This window comes from Motacilla alba, chromosome 2 (genome assembly GCF_015832195.1).
Source record: "Motacilla alba alba isolate MOTALB_02 chromosome 2, Motacilla_alba_V1.0_pri, whole genome shotgun sequence".
NCBI classification, from domain to species: domain Eukaryota; kingdom Metazoa; phylum Chordata; class Aves; order Passeriformes; family Motacillidae; genus Motacilla; species Motacilla alba.
Genome location: NC_052017.1, coordinates 99,086,906 through 99,103,649, shown reverse-complemented (window position 1 = coordinate 99,103,649; position 16,744 = coordinate 99,086,906). Strand labels below are relative to the sequence as shown.

General features: G+C 36.4%; 1 protein-coding gene across 1 annotated transcript in view; it reads left to right on the top strand.

The window, feature by feature from the left end:
* Positions 1–16,744, top strand: part of CEP192 (centrosomal protein 192) — a 57,304-nt gene that overhangs the window by 25,447 nt on the left and 15,113 nt on the right. Inside the window, exons 21-36 of the mRNA XM_038128665.1 lie at positions 239–364; positions 1,368–1,502; positions 1,695–1,758; positions 2,406–2,545; positions 2,669–2,761; positions 3,575–3,690; positions 5,204–5,380; positions 7,177–7,267; positions 7,981–8,157; positions 8,666–8,926; positions 9,170–9,285; positions 11,338–11,447; positions 12,718–12,859; positions 13,441–13,613; positions 13,927–14,050; positions 15,821–15,926. Of these exons, the coding sequence (XP_037984593.1) occupies positions 239–364; positions 1,368–1,502; positions 1,695–1,758; positions 2,406–2,545; positions 2,669–2,761; positions 3,575–3,690; positions 5,204–5,380; positions 7,177–7,267; positions 7,981–8,157; positions 8,666–8,926; positions 9,170–9,285; positions 11,338–11,447; positions 12,718–12,859; positions 13,441–13,613; positions 13,927–14,050; positions 15,821–15,926 (2,151 nt within the window). The remainder of the gene's footprint in view (positions 1–238; positions 365–1,367; positions 1,503–1,694; positions 1,759–2,405; positions 2,546–2,668; positions 2,762–3,574; positions 3,691–5,203; positions 5,381–7,176; positions 7,268–7,980; positions 8,158–8,665; positions 8,927–9,169; positions 9,286–11,337; positions 11,448–12,717; positions 12,860–13,440; positions 13,614–13,926; positions 14,051–15,820; positions 15,927–16,744) is intronic.

Below are 16,744 nucleotides of genomic sequence, written 5' to 3'. Positions count from 1 at the left end.
TAATTGATTGAGGCAAAATGCATGGGAGATAGCCAGTTGGCTGTACCCCCTTCTAATGTCAAAGAAAACATGATTCTTAGACTCCTCCTACCCCTGGTAGGAGGTTTGTATTATATGTGGATATAGGGTTAAGAGGGTGGAATAAGTGAGTAACATCCTTTCTTTCCTGGTACTTTTGTAGGGCAGTGTGTTTTGAAGGTTTTCCTTTCTTCTAAGTTCTGCTTTGTTTTAAAACCAGGTGGAAACAGGAAAAGGAAATTGCCTGGATTTTGGTGACCTGCCTTTTGGCAATTTGAAGGCTCTTCCCCTAAAACTTATCAACAAAACCCATGCTTTTATGCCAATTAGACTTATTATTAACGCAGTAAGTACAGTAAACTTCTTTATGTGGGAGTTAACATCTGGTGATACTGAATTTTAGTACCCATACACTTTGTTTGTACCCATATAATTAAGAAATATACCTTGGACACTCAATGTAAGACTTCCCAAGAAGTCTTTTGTTAGTCAGGAACAAAATAGTTTTTGCAGGGTGGGAATTTGATTCTGCTGTAATGGTACCAACAAAAATGCTTTTGGGATAGGTGTATTGTGTTTCATGTCTGTTGGTTACTTTTTGTAGCTTAGCCATGGGATTCTGCCTCTGCTGCTTGCTTTGATAGCACAGGACAGCAGATAGGAAAAGGCTTGTGTTGCCTAAGCCTTCCCTTTGAGAAGCTGAGGAAGCTGGAAGCTTCCCTCTTCTCTCTGAAAAGCTGAAGACATATTCCACTGTTCACATGGAACAGTTGACTGTTCAAACAAGCAGCCAAGCTTGCTGCTAGCAAGTTTAACACACTCCCTCTTCCTCTGCAGGAGCAAGAGCAGGACTCTTCTCTCTATCTGCTTTGTCTCCCACTATATAATAGCCTGTCTGAGAGGTTACAGTGTGGTTCTCTGCATCTCTGGCAATGCAATTTTCATTGTTTTCATGTTTTTGTCTAGGCTGGGCTGACTGCTGATTTGTGCTATGGGGAGAGCTGGCCTTGCTTTCTTATGCAGGGGAACAAGAAAGGACTGGCCTTATATTAAGGTGGATCAGGTTGTCTTGGGGACAAGTGATGTTTGGTCTTGAACAGCCAAACTTCTTGAGGACTTCAGCTAACCAGACTCTGCTGGTCCCCTTTTACTGCAAAAGGATTTTCTATTGTTTTTAGAGGGTTTGCTGGACTATCATATACTTAGCAAAACCACAGCCTAATTTTTGATTCATTTTTTTCCAAACTACTTGGATCATTCAAAACTTGTCTTGGATTTCTCAGCTTTGTCAGCATTGCTGTTACTGACAATAAGAGATTTAATACTTGTAATGCTTTTTCTTTTGACAGAATGCAGTAGCCTGGAGGTGCTTCACCTTTTCCAAGGAACCTGTTAATACTTCTAATGAACAAATGGATGCAGTTTCTCAGGCAACAGCTCCATCAGTTGTAAATCATGTGATCCATGCAAGCTATGATGGGCAAGTGAGTGGTTTGTAGTTGGTCGATTCTTCTTTTTACTTGCTGTCTGAAATGACAGTGCTGAATATTGGAGTTCATTGTTATGATTTTTGGGCAGCTCACTTTTTGCATGTTTAGGTTTTGTGGGTGTTTTGTTTTCTCCTCTCAATAATTTTCTCCCTTCCATAAGGTGAGTCAACCAATTTCTTTTTTCAGGATCCTGAAGCTTTAACAGTTTGGGTTCTGTTCCATGCACCTAAGAAACAAATTTCTTCTTCAGGTAAAGTAACGTGATTTTCATTTCTGCTGAAACAGATTTGACTTTTAATGTATATGTGTGTTAGAATTGCAGGAACAGGCTGCAAACTTGAAACCATGTTTGGCTTGTGTGTGCTGATATTTCAGGTGTCATATTTTTAGTAACTGTAGGAGACAGAATGCCTTTGTGTCTTAATCCTTTATATATTACCAGGGACATTTTTACTTAAGTATGAAGCTGTACTAAGTTTGTACAGCAAGATGCCTGGAATTTGTGTTACCTGTTTTTACTGAGGGAATTAAACCATCACTTAAGAAAACATTGCATTAATTGCAAAACAGATAATCAATCTGAATTGTTCTGACTTGTTGAATAGAAAATAGTATATATATCAGCTAGTTTGGCTGGTGTCGTAGGATGGGATTTTTGTTTGCATTAGTGACAATTTCAGTCACATATGACAAAAAGGTAAAACTCTTAAATAAGGTCCTGTGAGACTTTATTTAAAAGAGGAAAAAAAATGTTGCAGGAGTGATGGGAGAGCTCTTATTATCACCCCATGAATGTGTTAATATTGAAGAGTAGCTAAAGTGAGACATGCATCCATAGGAATGGCCTTTGCTGGTGGCAGACTTGCTTGCTTTTGCTACTGATGAAATTGTTCCTAGATTCCTTGGGTCCAGCAGAGGAGTTCCTGGCAAGAGTGGATGTGGAAGTGGATAGTCCAGGACCTAGCACTGTAATTAAAAGTATTTTTCTCAGAGCAAGAACTGGAACAGCAAGGATACATATTCCCCAGGACTTAGAGGTTTGTGTGTATTTACAAACTGTGTTTCAAGAACAGTTTGCCTCTTCTAGCCTCCTACTTTTGTAATGTTTGGTTTTATTATGTATGTATATATACAAACATGCAATTACTTTATTTTTACAGAAAATACATCTGTCTACTAGTGTGGGTTCAACAGTCAAGCAGCAGCTGCCATTGGTAAATACTGGAAACATTAGTGTACATTTGAAAGTTAAGGTGGGTTGGCTTTTCCCTCTTGAAATCATGATTTTTGTACTGTTCACATTGTACTGAAGCTAGAACTGAGCCTTGGGATTTTAGCTCAGCTCTATGGTTTGATGAAAGCTTTAAAAGTTCATGTATAGGGAATGAAAGATGGCAAAGAGATTTGCTTACTTTTTTTGAAAAAGCACATGGGTGTTCTTTTGCTCAGCTTCAGTTTTATTTGTTATAACAAGCGTACCTTTATAATTTTTACTAAATTTTAACTAAAATATTTGTTATGTGTAAAAGTAGTGAAGCCTGTGCTGCACAGCAGGTGTTAGCTGGTAGAGTAAAGCCTGCTTGAGGCAAAGATGAATATTAGCATTGGGAAACATCTGTGTTTTCTAACAAAACTGCATTAGTTTTTAGTGTACATCTTGCCAACTCAAAGTGAGTTCTTTTCAGATATGCAATGCCTTTACTTGACCTTTTTGAGAATCCATGGAAAGAATGGTTCCAGACTGAAAGATAACTAACCACATTTGAAACTTACATTTCAAATTCAACAGAAGGAGCAGTTGGTTCCATTTTACAAAGAGATTTGTTAGCCCATCATTTCTAAGATCAGAGGGCATGGAGATAAGATCTCTGACCCTTATCACAAATGCCACATTAAGTGGTGATACTGGGTGCTAATTGATAAAGCGTTGAAGACTCCAGGTGTATTCAAATTGTCTGAATTGCATGTAAAACAGGTACACAACCAAATTGTATTACATTTTGTAGTAGTGTTTAATCCCTTAAAATAGGTAACTAACCCTCCCTTTTGCCCTTGCTTGCTTTCAGACATCAGGTCAGGACAGCTGCTTTGCTGTTAAACCTGAGGACCTTTTCCTTTTTCCTGGAGAAGAACAAGTAGTCACTGTCCAGTTTTTTCCAGAAAGCACAACAACTACAGAAAGGTAATGTAACTGATTCTGTGCTGCATGTGTTAAACTGAACTACTTTTGACCTTAAGGTAAAGAACCAGTTGAACATTTCACCCATATCAGTTTTAGACTTCACTTGTTTTCATGAGAGTTTTCATCCATTGCAAAAGGAATTTTTGTTAAGGTTCACCTTTTCTATAGAATATCTGCCTCTTCAGGTGTGTATAGCAGAAAGAGCAGAACATTTCCTATCAAGAAATATTCTAAGATTGTTTAGTGTAAATAGAGTAAATCCCTGAGGCCCTTTATATGGTAGTTATTTCAAAAGTACAGCAAAGCTTCAAAATACTTACCTTCAGCAGCCCCTGCAGTTGCTTCCCTCTTTCTCTCTCTGCTGAGGCAAAGGAAATGTTATTTCTGTTTTACATGTGAAAAATGTCAACAACAGATCAGGATCCTAAGTATTCATTTGTCTGCTGTAATCCGATAAAAGTTTGTTCTGTATAACACTAATGTGCAAGTTCCTTTTGCAGATGGATGAAGCATTCATAGTTTCTCTTATTAGCTCCTGTTGAACTTCATTCTGCAAAAAAAACTTGATTGGTTCAAGTGACAAGATGTCACGTGAGAGTTTTTGGCAATGACTCACTTCTCCAGAGCAGCTTTTCCTCTCTTGCTAGATGATTTCCAGTTTCTGCAAGAATGGACGAAGTTATGTTTGTCCATTATGTTTGTCTCTCAAAATATGTTCAACTTCACTAGCTAGCTTAACCAGGCCTTCCCAGTGCATTTAAATTAAACAATGAAGTTCTGTGTTAGTGACAGTATGATCCTATCGGATAGGTTGAATTTTTCCAGGCTTGAGGCACTCAGGAGGATTGGAAAGTTTGTAAACTACATCTAAGTGCTGCCTAAAGACTAATAAACTAACTGAGGCAGTAACCAGGGTCCATGTTCCCTGCTGGTGGGATTCAGGGCTTTGTCGGCGGGCATCATAGGGATTCACTGACAGCTAGAATGGAGGTTCTTGAGTTTTTTTTCTTGACTTGAAGTCTCTCTGTGCTATAACAAATTATTCGGGCTATTATTTAAAAGCTAGATTTCCTTCCTTGGTGCTCCTGGATATCTCACACCTGTAAAAATTCAGTGGAGTTTCTCATGGCATTCAAAAGGCATCTCTTTAATCTACAGCCAGACTTTGTTTCTTTCTAAAATTAGTCTGTCAAAATAATTAGAAATTAGTATGGATGAAAAATACTTTGAGCTGTAGTCTCTGAAATATTTATCTGAATCATTATCAGATGAAGTACTTCAGAAGACTGTGTGAGGTACGTGTGGCATATATACTTACAGCCCAAAGGATTTAAATGTAGGGCTATACCTAAAGCTGGCCTTTGTCATAAAAGAAAAATAAGTATTTGTATTTTTTGCCTTAAGAAGGTAGTTTTAAAAATGCCTATCTGTAATATTTTTTCAGTTATGTTTTGATTTCATCAACTAATTTTGTTCTATTGTGGGATTTAAATTTATGCATTTATTTTTCAAGTATTTTGAAAATCCTTGTGCTGCCATCTGGGCCTCAGTTTGAAGTGATGATAAAAGGTGAGGTAGAATCTGGGAAAAACAGACCTGTGTGTACACCTGCTGGGTGCTCAGACATTCCACCCATCCTCTCCAACAAGCAGTTCATTGCCTGGGGAGCAGTATCACTTGGATCATCAGTGTAAGTATAAGCTGGACTGCTGTTCATATAGAATATCATGTTAAGTATTTTATATTGCACTTATTTCAAGTAAAATTTCTTATTCACATTGATAATTGGCAGTAATTTGTTCTGTGCCTCAAGTGGAAGAAGCAGTATATTGCAATTATTTTTCTTGTGCAAGTAAGTTTTGGAAACAAACTGATCTTGTTTGAGCTTTGTGTATTCTCAAGGACTCTTTAGTTATGATTGGAATATCGGTTTCTGTAAGTTTAGTGTGTCATGTAAGTAGAATTGAGAAGAAAAGTATTTTTCAATTAAGTTGATAGAAAAATTCTATTGGTTCGTTTGATACCTAGTGCTTGCTAAAGATTAATTATGCTTCATCTCATCCATTACAATGAACAGAATCCAGTCTGTGTAATGTTATTTGACCATCTGAATAGCATAAACTGTTGAACATTCCTTAATTGATTTGAATGTGTTTCAGGGTTAAAACTTCTAGTGTGGAGAATCTGTTTTGCCCTTAATTATCAATTATTTTATCCTTCAGATTACTTTTTGTCCACACTTTTTTAGTTTCAAGTTTACAGGTTCAGTATTCTATGCTTTGGTGAAACTGTTCGTAATTGTTAGGATGTTCTTTGCTTCTTTTATATGTAAAGTCTGCAAGTTTTGCAGATCTCTGAACTTCTAGTAATTATTTCTTGAAGGATTAGTCCACATTGGTTGATAATGAACCTTTTGAGGATTCTAATGATGTTCCTGGTAGTTTAAAATCAATCCATGTTTGTATCCAAGAACTGTTTCTGATAGCTGCATTTCTGTTTTTCTGGTTTGTTAAGGTGTAGTGTGCTTCTAACAGTAGTTTTGGTGATTTGGTGTTTGGGAATTACTGCTTCTTTCCTGTATGCTGCTATCTTTTTATTTTCTGTTCCTCCTGTAAAACAGTGTTGAGGAACCCTTGGTTATAGGAAGCTGAAATTATTTCTGTAATTTTATTTCAACAGAGTACGAAAGAGTGTCTGCCAGTGTTGATAGAGGTTTTGCTCTCTGTCCTCCTCTTCAATTCCAACTGCATGATCTATTCTCCTATGTTGTAGCAGTTCTAGAGCTTGTCAAATTCATCTGTCAATGTTTTTTGACTTGTTAAAATGACCAAGGCACTTGCTCTTGCTGGAGATGTTTCCTACCTCTGCTGAGGAAAGCTCTGAGTATCAGGAGCCTGGTCAATGCTAGGATGTATCACAGAGAAAAAAAAATGTTTCAATCAACCTGATTCTGTTAAGTGACCGTAACTTGCTGTGTTGCTATTACATTGAGAAGTACATGAGAAGGAAAAGGTATCCTGAATTTAGTTCTTTACAACTGTTCCTGTGAATCTGGGCCAGCCTACTCACAAGACTTTGTTTCTGCATAACTAAGTCTCTCTGGATAATCCCATCATAACTGTGTTCTGAAGTGGGGATTTTTAAGGAGTTTTGTATTGATACAAGTGCTGGTTTCTTTGAAGGTTCAGGCTGTTAAGTACAGTACTTGAACTTCAGAAAAGCTATATATATGTATTTAATATATATATGTATATTTGGGGATTGTTTGCTATGAGTATTTGTGTGTTGTGGTGTATAACAGTGTAGAGTATGTAAGTTTGATAATACAGAAATAACTTTCTATTTAACATATTCTATTGCTCTAAGAGGTGATTTTTTTCCATTAAATTACTTCAAAATTGACTGTCCAAGATCAATTGTTTCCATGAATTAATATATGCAGTTAATTTGTATTTGCTGTAAAATCTAACCAAATGTATTTTTCAGACAGAAGAAGTTAATTCTAAGAAATGACTCTCCGTCTGTGACCCAGCATTTAAGGTTGTTGATAAGAGGCCAGGATCAAGACTCCTTTCAGGTGCCTGCCATTAAAATTTCTCTTTAGTGTTTATGACTGTTACCAGGCTGTGTTTGTAATGAAAATGTTTTTGCCCTGGAGTGTTAGCAGGCTGTGTATTTGTTTTGAGACTGCCAAGAAGAATGTGGTAGCAGAGCTTAATCTACACTGGTATCCTTGGGAGCCGCTGAAATAGGAGTGCTGCAGCAAACTGGAGCTCAATTTACAGCTCTCTAAGCTGCTGTTTCACAACAGAGTCAGTACCTGGTGGAGTGGTCCATCAGTGGCCCTTCTTGCAGGAGGGAGTATAGACGAGGATAGAAAAACTGGAAATAGCCTTTAGGAATTACCCTGGCTAATGGGTCTTTTTGTTATGTAACCTGCATTGACTTATATCCCCTTTTTTCTTCAGATGTTCGGATTTTTTTAATCTGAAATCTTATACTGACAGAGAAATAATGTACTGCTGGTAAAGTTCAGCATTGACGGGTTGGGGATTGAAGACAAAAAAGTCTGTCTAAACTGAGAGGCATCAAGGTGTTCATTATGGGAATATAAAGTATCTTGGACTTGTCTTTTTCATTGCCTATTAGGCATTGAAACTTTAAATATGCCATTGTCAAAGAAGTTAATGTAGAGTTCAAAGAAGTTAATTCTTCCAAATGTAGTAAGTTTTTCTTCTATGTTTTTTTTTCTATTATAGTCTCTCAGTTCTGGTGTCTTCTTTTTTATAGCTGCAAAGTATATTTGGATCAGAACAACGCTTAACCAGTAATTGGGAACTCAAAATGCGTCCCAAAGAAGATACTAACATATACCTGATCTTTACACCCACTCGAGTAACATGCTGCTTTGCAAAGCTGGAAATCAAACAGCTGGGGATTCGATCAAAGCCAGGAATTAAGTTTACTGTAAGAGTCCCAACATAACTTCTAAAAATTTTAAATGTACTTTTTTTGTAATTATTGAAAATTAGCTTTGAATAGGTGTTTCTGTCTAAAACCTGAAAATTCAAGATACTTATTATGGATATCTGTATACTTCTAAGAGTCATATGGGCACTAAATTTTATGCTTTGAACAGTCATATCAATTTTGCATGTAATTCTTTCCTGTGAGAATAATGAAATATTTTATGTACTATATTAAAAGTAGCCTAAGATTTTAACTCTAGAAGTGTTAAAAAAATCTGAACTTGTCTTGTTCTATAGGTAGGTCTTAAACAAACTTGGAAGTAGAACTTCAAAAAGAATGAGTAAATTTAGGCTTTTCATTTCACATTTTTAACATTTTCATTTGTTTTTCTGTAACTCTATATAGTTTACTATAGTTGTACATAAATGTGTTTTACTAAGAAACTTTTTTCATTTGAAGCTTTTTACTTTTTTGTTTTTGATGGCGGGTTTCTTTTCTCTCCCAGATACCATTATCTGGATATGGAGGAACAAGCAATATAATTTTAGAAAACGTTAAAAAACTGTCAGATAGCTTCATGGTGACTCTGGAAGGGTCATTGTCTGCAAGATTACAGAAAGCTTCCTTCCACGTGAGAAACACAGGTTCCCGGGCCGCCTATGTTAAAGCACTGTGCTTGGGAAACCTGCAGACAAAAACAGTGATGGATCCTCAGGTTATGACAGTGTCTCCAGAGAAGTTTGTACTAAGAGAAGGAACACATGAAGTAAGTACAGTGCTTTGTTCTGAGCAAATTTTATGAATTTAAATTAAATATCATCAGTGAAAATGTTCTAGTTCTTTAGTGTGGACTAGTTCTTTATTAAAATCTCACCTATTTCTGTTATGTCCTGTTTCACTTGTATTGTAGTAATCTGTTGGCTCATATTCCAAACATTAATTAACATTAAGGTTAATTAATTAACATTAAGGTTTTTTTCCTCAGTGTGTTGTCTATTTATTTTATCAGGTGATTACTGTTACATGGAATCCAACTTCCATGGAAAAGAACTTCCATCCAAGCATGTTGGTGTCGACACTGTGTCTGTTTTGGGGAGATGAAGTTTCTAGGCAGCAGTATCGCAGGTGAGATGTGCTTTGCTCTTGTAACAGTCAGGTGTTTAATAAAAAGTTATAGCTAGGGGTATGTGCTGTCACAAGTATGGTTTTAGCGTGTTTCCAAAAAGAGCAAGAACAAGCTAAAAGACGATGATGATATGTAGAGATCTATTAAGCTTTGCACATGTATGTTGCTGATTGGGGTTTGATCATTTATGGCTTTGCTTACATACTGTAGCTAGAATCCTAGTTAAGGATTTTATTCTATTTTAACTTACTTAAATTCAAGTATGTTGAGTGTTGGGGAGATGTTTTCTTTTTTGTATTGAAAGAGATCTGTGTTCTGTCTTGGTATCTCTCTTTCTAATGTGTATGTAACTTTAATTTTTAAAGAAAAGGCTCATTGAAAGAATAGTACTGAAATCCAGGAGTATTAAGTTTCGAACAAGGTTTGCTGAATTCTGTTGACCAAGAATGTGTTTGAGTAGATGAGTATATGAGAAAAATAACATCCACATATGCTCATGACACACTAAGGAAACTTGTTGAGAACACCTTGCTGATCTTAAATAGTGGCCATGTTATTCTGCATTTCAGTTTGTATAACTCAAACACAGAGAAATGGCATATTCTGCCTTCAGTGTCATAAGTGGCACTTGTGACTTGTGCTGTCCATGGGGTTCAGTGTAATACAGAATGTTAAGACTAGGTAGAGAGAGCACTAAGGTGCTGATAATCATAATTCACTGCAAACTTCAAAACAGCATTATTTCATTATTGCTTTTAAATGTCATTGCCTGACAATGTGTGAAAGTCATTGTGTATATTCTTATCCAAATGAAGTGTTAAACACAGCTGAGTTTAACTGCATGACTTTGAATAAAAAGCTCATGGAATAGCTGAATTCCTGACCTTGATAGGAAACTGGCTTATTTTAGATATCTTAGAAGATGCTTGTTCCTGTTTTTTTTGTATGAATTGGTTTGTGTGAGGCAATGCTCGCTATCTTGGAATCCTCCTTAAAGGGAGGAAGTACTTAGGAAGCAGTTTTGGTCTACAGATCAACAGACAACCCATCTAGAAGCTGAGTGCAACTACATAGGTATTATTGGAAGCTTTTTATTTTTTAAATTCTGATTCTGGATGTTATGTATGCAAAATGACTTGTTGATTTTATTAGTCAGCAGACTGACATATTGTTCTTGAAAGTAGTGGTCTAGCTGGTTGTTTCTTGGTGGGAGTTTTTCTGAAATCTCCCTTGATAACTTTGGAGATTTGTACATCTTGCAATGACTGAGTTCTCCAAGCCAGTCAAACCCCATTCTGTAATTGTGCACTGGAATGAGAGCATGATTTGGGACTTAGGGGCAGGAATGTGAAATGAGTACTCTGCCTCATCTGCCAGCTTGTGCCCCAAGTTCCTTACTCCGAAATTACATATAGTCAGCAGCCCAGTAAGTAGCTTAGACCTGAGAGTTAGTAGTGCTCAGGTATTCTTTCCTCCTCCATGGCCCTGACCTTTCCTGAGTGCCAGATTTCCTCTTGCTGACCTGTAGCTTCCCATTTTTCCCAGGACTATTTATATCCCTGCCTCCCAGTCTTTTCTATTCTGTTGGCAGTCATGCTCCTTGGCTCTGTGTTCCTGCTGTTGGCTGGCACCTGCTGCCACTCTGACATTGACTAGTCAATTTTTCCTCTCAAAAAACTTTCACTTGTAACCAAAATAGCATTCTCCTTCTTCCTGTGGTGATTGAAACATCACTCAGATGCCTGATGTACTTATCAAAAATCTAGGTAGGTGTGACTGACAGCAGAGAACAAGTATGGAAAGACAAACATATGGTAACCATTATTTCAGTGTTTCCTTTTACTCTGCAGCAATAGAGCAGGTATTTTTTAAACCATTTTAAGATCGTGGAAAGACTTCAGTTTTAAATGGATGCTCCCAGATTTGAGCTTGGTGTAGTCAAGAAAGGATGAAGTGAAAATTATGCTGGATTCTTAGGTTTTGTATCAATATTTCCATTTGTTGTTTCTAGTATTTTGTTTAATTTAATGACTCCTGTTTTCCTCTAACAGAGCTGTGGTGTATAAACCTGAGGTAGAAAACCGCATAATCCCAGAAAACAACTTAGCGAGAAATGCTGTGTTTGATGAAGAGTTTAGAGGGGAGCAGCTTGTGACAGAAGGTAAGACTATGACTTCTTAAAAGAAAAATATAATACTTGTTTCTGTGTGGCAAATGTGCTTTTGGCTTGAATCCTAGTTACTTTTTCACTATTTTTTTTATAAATGTAGAAGAAAAATTCTGAATTGGGACAGTTGTACTAGGCAAAGTTGTGTTTTCTTTCCCCAGTCCAGCTGAGGAGGAGTGTGATAGAATGGCTTTGGTGGGCACCTGGCATTCAGCCAGGGTCAACCCATCACAACAGAATGTGCCTTTTTTCATTCAGTATTTATTTATTTAAATGATTTTCTGTACTTTTCTCCTAGCAACATGAACACCCAGTCTGTAAATATTAAAGCATTAAAAATGCTGAGTTTATTTGGAAAGTATTTGCCTTATTAATTATTGGGAAAGACTCAGCCTGTTGTACACAGATATATTTGAAAATTGAGAGGTAGGCAACTTGGCTGACACCAAAATGTATATTTATTTTCCTTCCTAAATTTAATAGCTTTTTCTTCTGCTTGTTAGTAAGAAATGCATTAATAAGAATACAGTATATTGTAAAGGGCTCCTTAAAGCACCCCCCAAGTGTTCAATCCCATTAGTGCAATGAAATAATTTGCTGTTAAACCCTATTCTTGAGCTAGTTATAGTCACATATGGAATTACTTACTGTCCTAAGGCTGCTACACCTGAATAAATATGGTCTATTTCTTTCCCTATGAATTGTATATTGTCTTTACTTGGAAAAGTAAAGATTTTTTTTATCATTCATCTTAGTTGAGGTGAAATCCTAGTGAACATTAGATACTTGGGTTCTGGAGTATCCTTTGAAGTTGTTAAGCCAGTGTTGGAGAAAAAAGTAAAAGCTAACTCTAATTTGGCATAGAATCAAATTAGTATATAGCATTTGTGTAAAGGTGGAAACTATATTTATATTTATATTTATATTTATATTTATATTTATATTCTTATTTTAATTCTTATATGTAATATTTACTATATTTTATAATAAAAAGTTTTAAATTGGTGTGTATTCAGATTTATATATTGTATTTGATGTTAGTGTTGAGCTACACCTGGTAACTAAACTTAGTAGTTTTGGAAGTAGTAGGAAGTAGTTTTGGAATGTAGTAGTTTTGGAAGTTTTAGGAAGTAGTTTTGGAATGATCTAGGATTTCTTAGCTGATGGATTATTAGCTAGGTCTATGTCTTAAATCTCTGCTGTATAATTTTTGAGTATTATATAATTTTTCTTACTAGAATTGCTCTATTACTCTCATTTTTAGTATGTGATATCCCACGAGAGACGAATGATATCCATCTTTTCTATGCAAATATGCAAAAGGTTCTCCTTTCTGTGGTCGGATATTTCACTTGTGATCAGGATGGCTTTCAGCAACCTCTTGGACCCCAATTGGAATTGGACAGGTACTGGAACCATAATGAATAATTATATTTATGTAATTATGGTTTTTTTTCTTATGAGGGTGGTTAGACATTGGAGCAGGTTGCCCAGAGTGGCTGTGAAGTTTTCATCTCTGAAGAAATTAAAAACCTGGCTGGGCAATGTCCTGAATTACGTGCTGTAGCTGACCCTCCTTTGTGCAGGGGTGTTGGGCTGGTGATCTTCACAGGTCCCTCCTGCTCTCCAGAATGTGTTGCACGGCATGCTGTGAAACTCAACTTGCATTGCCTTAGTTCTCTATGCGGTACTTGTTTTCTCTGTATATGTTTTTAAATTATTTTATATTACTGTCTTCTGAAGATAATTGTTTTAGTTCCTCTCATTCTAAATGGTACCTTCCACTTCCAAACATTCTCTCAGAAAGCTGTGTCCTGGTATAGCTGCTGGATTGTTTTATACTTAATGGAGAATTGAATTAAATTGAGGGCCCGTGTAAAAAGTATTGTACTTCAATAAAAAAAATTTGAGAAATACTAAGAGTAGGCTGTTATAATTACTTCAGATTTTTTTTTACTGCTTTTGCTTAATGCAGTCTTACTTTCAGGTTGGAGAACTTTGTCACACATACTGCTGCAACTTTGGACGTTCTTCCTGTTAAAGGGCCTCAGGGTACTTCTTTATCTGCAAAAACTAATGATCTAGCTCAGATTAAATCAGATGCTCAACAGACTTGGGCTGTTACACCTGAGTATTTGACTTTGACATCTCCTTCTCTTGGTAAGTACTTTTTGAAGTCAATGAAATAGCCACTTAAGATAACTGTACTGCATAAGATGTTTGTAAGTGTGGATTGGCCAGTAATCTTTATGCAGACTTAATTTAAGCACAGTTTTGGATAAATCATCAGAGATTATGTGCTCTGTGTATACATACAGAATGCACTGCATACCCATGAAGGTTTTAAAGTAATGTGAAGGTAAAGTTGGGGCAGAAAATACTTTATTTTCATTGGTGCACCTCTGTATCTTGGGCATTTTTGTGAATTTTTGTATGTGTTAGCTTGTTTTGGTTTTTTTTTTTCGTGTTACAGGTGAAACAGCAGATACTAGACGTGTACAAATTCTCAACAATTCCAATCGTATGTTGACATTTGAACTTTCATGGCCAGCTCACTGCCTTACTGTAACCCCACAACATGGAGATGTTGAACCAGGGTAAGTGTATTTCCATAAGTTCCTTTATGTGTGAAAGTGTACCGAGGTTTTGGAGGAATTTATTTTTAGTTTAAGTGTGTGACTAGGTTAGGAATTTTAGTTGGTTTTTAGGAATTTAGTTTGCTTAGACTGCCCCCTGAAACTATTTTAGTTCCAGGGTATAGACTTTTTATCAACTAACATGCAAATCTAGCTTTTTTTAGGACCTTATTCTTTTACAGTTGTGTGTTATGGGAATGTTCTTCTGTCACAAGTATAATTACCTTGATGCCAGGAGTTTTCTGTGCCTGGAAGTATTATTATTATTGCATAGTTTTCAAGGAACTGAATGGCCAGTGAAGCTGAAGCTTTAAAAATCTGTTTTTGCGGTAGTTTTTTGTTAAAATTTAGCTGTGCATTTAGAAACAAAAACTCTTCCACCCTTCCCACAACCAAGAAACAACCCCCAAAATAACAGTTCTTATAGAAGGCTTCTCTTTTGGGGACTTAGCATGTTCTTTAGCAAATGTGCTGATATTCCTCACAACTTGATTTTGGGATTCTTTTTATTTTGAGAAAACTGGGCTTTGCCATTCAACCTTTGGCTTCTCAGTATATGTAGGTATGAAAATAATGACAAGCCAGTGTCAGCTTGCCCATGCCTTAATTATGGTATTCTTGGAAAAGTAGTCATAATATCATTGTATATGTGTATGAGACTTTTCACATATGGCAGCAAAGACTTCCACAATTTATGCTTAAAAGGTCTGCTCACCTCTGCCTTCTAAATTTCTGGTGTTTTTAAGATTCAGTTCAGAACAGTTTTAAGACCCTGTCATTAAACTATTCTCATCTTCCAAAAAACAAGTCTCCCACCAAAAAATAGGTTTTGCTTTCAGAATTATATTTCAGTAGTTGCTTTAACTTTTAAGATGTTTACCCAAAATACTTTCTCTTCAGTTCTGCCTCACTGATTGCATTTTAAACACTTAATTTCATATTCATGGAGATGTAAATTTCTGGGAAACTTTCATCACTAGTGAGAACAGAATAGAGTTGCATGGAAAGGCTAGGATATCTGCCACTCATTGCAGATTCAGTCAGTGCCAAGAAAAATAGTCTCAAAAAGCAGTAACAATGAATGACTTTCCAGTAGCTGTAAAAGTAAGGACACACTGAGTGTCTCATACCCCAAATTCAAGATTGTCTGGATGATTTCTTAAAAAGAGGGTATTGAAGGCCTTCTGCAAGCAATTTTCTTGCAGTGTAGAATTTTAAAATGTGTTCACTGGAAAAGAGTGGGCAGAATCCTCACATTTTGGGTCCAAGTAAGTAGTTTGGATCAAGAACAGAGGTCTGCAAGTAGGAAGCAGACCCGTGGGAACAGCTGATTTAAGCGCAGCAAGCTGCACTTGCCCAGTTTTCTATTTTTCATGACCATCTCCTCGCAGTGCCAAGGGCAGTCAACCTGTCAGAATAGGAGCCAGCCAGAATATTTTATACTCTGCACTGTGAGGGCTGGAGCCTGCAGAATTCTTGAACTGAGTTAGGCCACAAAAAGAGGTGATCTGATTTCTCAGTGGTGGTGAAAGTAGATCCTGGGATCATGGCTTTTAAAGCTTAATATATAGCATGTCAGAATACCTTAGATTTAACTATCTGTAGAGCATTTTCACTTATCTGCTATCTTAAAGGTGCATCCATTTTTTGGGTGGGCTAGTGACAAATGTTGTAGATACTGATTCTAGTATAAGAGTCATGCTAATTGATTTTTTTAAAAATTTTTTTTAGGGGCGGTACAGTAATTCTGGTGAGTCCTAATCCATCACTTGCCACAAGGCCCACATTAATTCCTTGGAGTGGCCTAATCTATATCCATTGTGATAATGGACTAAAGGTACGTGGTTTACTTGAGACTTCAGATTCCAACTTTTTATTTTACTTTGTCATTTCTAATAAAGTTGCTAAAACCTTTTAGATTTGAGTCAGAAGCTCTGTCAACTTCCATTATTCTTTTTAATTTGTAAAGTTTTCATAAAGAATAGTCAAGATGCCATTTTGTAAACTGATTCTTGGTTCATTCATCGCTGAAGAAATACTATGATGTGAACACTAACTGAATTTCTAACAAAATTGCACCCACCACTGCCTTATGCATTATTTTCTAAAACACTAAATAGATATATAAATATATGTAGATGTGGACACATAAAATTAGTTTGTATCATATTGTAAAATAAAAGAAGTTAAAAGAGGGTATTGGACAAGTCACCATAGCTCCTTTTGAGCTCCCTTAAGGTAAACTTGACTTTCTGGATGACAGGTCTGTGATAAAGAATGCCTAGAACAGGTTCTGCCCCTTCATGGATTTTAATCCAAGACATTTCCCTGATAAAATTGGGGCATAGAAATAAAATTTATGAAGCCAACAATTTTTCTTTTTTCTATGTAAGAGCAGAAGGACTACTTGCTAATCTCTCCTCAATAAAGAGACTTTTTTTCTTATTTTTACAGTCAGTGTATGTTTTGGGCTATTTGTAACAATGCATGGAGGGAGAAGTAGACACTGAAAGGATAAAACTGTATCTACTTTCCTTTTGCATGGAGGGAAGTATGAGGTACGATACGGAATTGGAAACTGCCTTCAAAAAACCCAAATAAACAGGGAAGTTGTTGAGAAGGAGATGATAACTGCATATAGTTAACTATGTTATG